This window comes from Sinocyclocheilus anshuiensis, unplaced genomic scaffold (assembly GCF_001515605.1).
Source record: "Sinocyclocheilus anshuiensis isolate Anshui unplaced genomic scaffold, SAMN03320099.WGS_v1.1 scaffold18, whole genome shotgun sequence".
Taxonomy (NCBI): domain Eukaryota; kingdom Metazoa; phylum Chordata; class Actinopteri; order Cypriniformes; family Cyprinidae; genus Sinocyclocheilus; species Sinocyclocheilus anshuiensis.
The window spans coordinates 345199-351328 of record NW_015546047.1 but is presented as its reverse complement, the minus strand read 5'-3'; the positions used below and the strand labels follow the sequence as shown (position 1 = coordinate 351328).

The following is a 6130-nucleotide window of genomic DNA, read 5'->3' as shown; positions in this document are numbered from 1 at the left end:
AGGTGACTTTGTTTCTTCAGTAGAACACAAACGGAGATTTTTAACTCAAACCGTTGCAGTCTGTCAGTCTTCTAATGGAAGTGAATGGGAATCACGACTTTGAGAGTCAAAAAAGCATACACAAACAAAACCAATTTAAACCCTGCGGCTCGTGACGATACATTGATGTGTAAAGACACTAAACGATCGGTCAGTGCAAGAAACTGAACAGTATTTATATAGTTTTTTACGTCTGATTCACCTCAATGTCCGAACTGTCCTGAGCGTGTTCTCAACAGCCGGCGCGTGGTGCGTCTTCTTCTTGCTTTACGGCAGATCGCAGGCTTATAAGTGCATTACCACCACCTGTCTCTCAAATGGACCATTGACACTCTATCTACAATCTCAATTGTGTATGTTTTTTTTTTTTACTCTCAAAGCCGTGATTCCCATCCACTTCCATTATATGACTGACAGACTGCAACGGTTTGAGTTAAAAATCTCTGTTAGTGTTCTACTGAAGAAATAAAGTCGCCTACATCTTGGATGCCCTGGGGGTAAGCAGCTAAACATAAAATTTTCATTTTTGGGTGAACTATCCCTTTAAGTTTTTAATCTAATATTCGATTTTATTTCATTGTTATTTCTATTTATATTCAATTACTGGAATGACCTTTAATAGTTTTAGTAATTTTAGTACAAATACATTCCTTCAGCTTATTTCAGTTAGTTGCCAAGGCAGGTTCGAATTTGCTTTCTTTTCCATCTAATAGTTATAGTTTATTAATATGTGTATAAAATATATTTTAAATTATATATTTAATTACCAAAAACAATTACAGAGTTTTAGTTTAACAATAACAACACTGCCTAGTAAACTATTCCTTTCCTGATAATATCTTTGAATGAATAATACTGTACAGCTGCATGCAATGTTGAATTCACAATGTTGAACTCACGTCATTGCTTTATCCAAAAGCACTGCTACAATCATGGAAGGAAACTGCTCTCACCAGTGATGTTATGGGCACACGGTTCGGGGTATTCAACAGACTCTTGGCTTGGGCTATCAATAAAACCTTATTGTTTTTCTGTGAGAGGATTCCATGGAATGTGAATGTTCCATAATGCCTGATGCAGTGACTTAATGGGGAGGCAAAAACAGCTGTGAGAAAAACACAGAGCTCTGTGATGGTCCAAACTCCTGATGGCCTGAATTATTCATAAAGATTCTCTGTGACCGGTCATCCTTATGTCTAGTTATAAGGTTCTATTATTGTCTAATGTATGCTTGCTCCTGCTGTTGTTTCAAGGAATAGTTCAGCCCAAAATGAAAGTCTGCTGTTTTGTACTTTTCCTATACACTCCTAATATTGTTTATAGCTTATATGTCTGTGTTAGACTCCAAAAAGCTCCATAAATGTATACAGTGCTTCCAATCCTCCAAGTTCAGTCATTTGATAGGAGAAAACAGTGAATTTAAGTTATTTACTGACAATCTTCCCTCCCCCAGAGCTATCAAATCTCATTTTTATTTACATATTACTCCTCTATATGTTGCAGGTTTGACATAATAGATTTTTAGGTGTAGTATTTATTCATCTCATTCCTTGTTTGTATGGCTGTTTCTTCATACACAAAGCAGTTAATGCGTGTTAGTATTAAAAACCACCAGATGCCTGCAATAGACCCTGTAAGCAGACTTAATGTAAACAGAAATGATAATTAGCCATCAGTCCGCATACCTTAAACTGTATTTTTTGCAGTTGTTTAACAAACATGAGAGGCTGTGGCAGCTGTGGCAGCTCCACATTTCATTCACTCTCAGAATGGCTCTTCCCGTACTTGCAAATTGCAATGCGATTTTAAGATCAGCGCAATTTGCATGCCAAAGTTTGCATTGGGACTTGCAATTGATTGGATGAGAATTCACTGAGGGGGCTTTGCATTGAAATCGAAGTGCTCTTTGGCCAGGGGCCAGTGGAGGACCTTCTTTTAGTCTTGTTTACAGTCTGTGAAATGCACTTGAGGCCACGTGGATACAAGAGGTGCATGTGCAGAAGCACAGCCATACATTAACATGTTCTCGGTTGTGTGGATTGCGTGTGTGTTTTAAAGTGTGGCGAGCTGGTGCATCTACAGCTGACAGAAGCACAACCCAACCTTCTGGAGATTGGAAACAACCAGGATGAAACCAAAAAGCTTCTAGAGGAACATGAGCAGCTCCTTGCTAAACTTAAGGTAATCTCTACTGTACCAATGCAAAATAAAAATGTGCTGATCTTAAAGCCCAATAGTTGTAGGACCAGACAGAAGTTTGGAAACGCCTCCAGTAACTGAATTTACATTTCACATGATCTTTAAATCCTTTTTTATTTTTAAAGCTTATTCTGGAATGCTTAAAATTTAGTTTTGTAGACAAATATAAATATGTTGTGAATACATTTTCAGCATTTATAATTGTAAGAGTTTTTTTTTAGCACAAAATCAGCAAATTAGAATGATTTCTGAAGGATCATGCCACGCTGAAGATTGGAATAATGGATGACAATTAGATTTTAAAATATATTCAAAAAGAAAATAGTTATTTTAAATTGTAACAATATTTCACAGTATTACTGTTTTTACTTTATTTTTTGATCAAATAAATGCTGCCTTGTTGATTAAAAAAAAAAAAAAATCTTGGTCTTTCAAAAACAAACTTTTGCAGAGTGGTGTAACTAATATAGTTTTTATTTATTTATTTAAGATGTTACACCAGATGGCAAAGTAAAAGCATCCAATAATATGCGATCTCGTTAAGTATTGCTTAAAGCGCATCCCAGGATGCACCTCATGAAGTTTAATGAGAGAATGGAATTTAGACCAGTGGTGGTGAAAAAAGGTTTTGATCATTCCTAAACTTTTTTGTAGGATTGATTACTTTTATTCTAAAAAGTGCAAAATAGTAGCTGTGTTCCAACTTTTGGTATGTATTTGTATAGTTGTCTATGCTTTATCTTAAGCACAATGTCCTTCTCACACAACCATGAGGAGATGATTTATGGGATTTTCACAGATGTTTTTTGGTGCCGTTGTTGGAGGCATATCTGTTTAAGACCCACCACTCAGTTTAAAGGGGTCCTATTATGCTCTTTTCTTGATTTTGTTTTGGGGGTGTACTAGAACAGGCTCTCATACTAGGTTGTTCAGAAAAACACATTATTTTTTCACATATTTTACATTATTACAACACCTCTCTCCTCAGTCTGGCATGAACGGCTCGAATAGTTCCTGTATCAAATGAAGGCCCGCCTTCTGAAATACGAAATGTGCTGTGATTGGTTAGCTGGGCCAGTGTGTGTTGTGATTGGCACCACTCGGCGCCTGGTCGGGACTCGGGAAATGTCATGCCCCTCTGCGAGCTTCAGAGTAACATATTGCGTCAAAATCAAATAAATTTGAGCGCGATTTAAACCCGGATGATTGTAATCACTCTAAGTTCGTCTGCCTTGGGAAAGCTAGCTTGTCTCTGACATAGTGATAACACTCGTTGCCTTCTTTAGTGCGGCTCAACCAGGTCTCGTCCCATTCGTCGGTATTTGTGATATCGCAAATCCCGGAAAATATGCGTTGTAGTCCAAACGAGTCGTTCGTTGTAGTTTTTGAAAAGTGATTTCTGTTAAATAAAATATCTCCTTTTGAATTGGACTTTGGGCTTTGTAACTTCGCAGATCTTTTTTATGCTCAAACAGCAACATTAGAGACTAACTAAAGTTGAAAAAGTGAAAAAGCATAATAGGACCCCTTTAACTTCAAAGGTTCTTCAACGTTTCATTTGAGCCTTTGAAATACAATTGTTATAAATCTGCTCTGTTCAGTGGGATGATTCCATTCATGATGAATGTTTTGAAGTTGAATTATAAAGATATTTGCAGGGTAGAAATAAAAAACTTAATGAAGAGAAATTAATAACAGATGTTAAACGTTTTGTGTACAGTTTCATAAGACATTTTGTACACTTTTATATGGCCAGATCCAAATAGCTGGCGTTACATCAGACATATGCCACAAAGCAATGCTTTCAGACCTTACAAGGAGAGTTCCTTGCTGCTTTGAACATGCTGTCTTCAAAATATTGATTCGAACATACAATTATATGCTACAGAAGCATTTCCGTGCTATATTTGAAAGTGAAAAACCATCAGAGTGCGCTATCTGACCAAAAGTAACTACAGGCTCAGAATGAAGAGTACAGCCTTTAATCAGAACAAAATCCTCTACCACAGCTAAAACCTATTGCACGTTACCAAACATTTCATCATGTACTTATGTGCATCTCATCTGCCCACCAGACGTTTCTAATCAGCATGGGGGCTGCTTTTTGTTTTGAGTTTAAATAAAAGTAAGAGCTGTGTACACTTACATGCTAGGGCAATGTGTTATGTCTAATAATTGAATTTCAATTTTACACAGAAAAATGAAGGAGGCGTATGGGCTTTGCTGGAGGAGGCTGATAAAACAGCAGCTCAGAAGGAAGGAGAGGAGCTGGTTTATGAGGCCATGGCTGTCTCTCTCAGTGAGGCTTGGAAAACACTGGTGGCCCACCTGGAGAAGAGGAGATCACTCCTGATCTTGGCCTGCCATTTTTTTGAGTGTGCTCTGGAGGTAATGTGGTTTCCTATAGTACCTGCTGAAGTACTATCAGAAACTCGCTGTAGGAAAATTGCAATTGTTGTTTAATGCCTTATCGTAAGGAATCTAAAGGGTTAGGTCACCCAAAAATGGAAATTAGCTTGTGTTTTACTCACCCTCGAGGCGTCATAGGTGTATATGCCTTTCTTCTTTCAGACGAATCCAGTCAGAGTTATATAAAAAATTGTCCTGGCTATTCCAAGCTCTATCATTGCAGTCAGCGGGTGTTGCAGTTGAACAGTCCACAAGTCGTCAAATAAAGCTCGCGCATCCGTAATAAAATGTCCCTCACACGGCTCCGGGGGGTGAATAAAGGCCTCTTTATTTATTTATTTATTTATTTATTGAACTAACCCTTTAACTTCATCTTTTGGTAATGTGAAAACATACATTCAAAACGTCCTCCCCAAGCTAAAAAGTCATTTATTGATATGTAACTATCAAAACGTAGCATGGTTAACTGCAGGTGTATATAGTTCATCACATTAACAAGAAAGTGTCTCAGTACTGTACTTTGTTTTAATTTTGAACAGTAAAATGCAAAACAAATGCAGCAGCACACTGTTCCCACAAAATGCAAGCAGCTTCCTGTTGGTCAGCGCAGAAAATCCATGAAAAACTTGAACTCCTAATTCTTGATCAAGTGGATTCTTATTGAAATGACACGATTTCTCTCATCAAATTTGTTTATTTGTGATGTGTTTTGCTTGTTGATTGTTTGTGTGGCATTAGTGTTCACATTTAGAGGCTGGCTGCCTGTTGGCTGTACAGAACAGCAGTGCATTTTTCTAACTTTAAAAGCCCATTGTTACAATTTTGCAACATTTTCCAAACAAGACATGATTATTTTCAGAACCAGTGGCTTTTAAAAACTATTTAAATAGGAAAAAAGTTCTGTCCCTGATGGTTAGACGTGCCACAGGGAGTGTACTACACTGTGTACTGTACAAAACAATGTTTTTGTTTAGAATTACAATGGATGAATTTTGTTGCTGCTGCGTCATTACGTCACTTCTGTAAACATAAAGAAGTTGTCCCGGCTACTAGGCTATCACATGTGAGGATGCTGCAGGTGGCAGATCATTAGCCTTTTCTCACAGCAGCTAGAATAAATGTCAAAAAAGAATTTTGATGGCGGATTGTAATCCAGAAAGAATTATATGAAACACACGTGAATGAAATTAAATTATATTCCAGTTTTAAATGTGCTTCTGATTACAGATAGCCTGGGATTACACAAGATTTGTATTTTAAAGACCACCAGTTCGAAGGGAGCATAATTTACTTTTTGGTTAAAGGAATTTCTTAATATGAAATTTGAGTGGTAAAACAATTAGAGATTAGACTGTACAGAAATTGAAATCTACTGGCTTATACACACTATACTCATAGTCACGCAATGCTGATGTTGTTAACATTAAAAATTTGAGAACAAAGTATAACAATAATAGTAATTAGAACGGTTTTATGTGATATG

General features: G+C 37.0%; 1 protein-coding gene across 1 annotated transcript in view; it reads left to right on the top strand.

The window, feature by feature from the left end:
* Positions 1-6130, top strand: part of LOC107698998 (coiled-coil domain-containing protein 141-like) — a 27843-nt gene that overhangs the window by 1383 nt on the left and 20330 nt on the right. Inside the window, exons 2-3 of the mRNA XM_016500137.1 lie at positions 2098-2220; positions 4435-4626. Coding sequence (XP_016355623.1) covers positions 2098-2220; positions 4435-4626 — 315 coding nt within the window. The remainder of the gene's footprint in view (positions 1-2097; positions 2221-4434; positions 4627-6130) is intronic.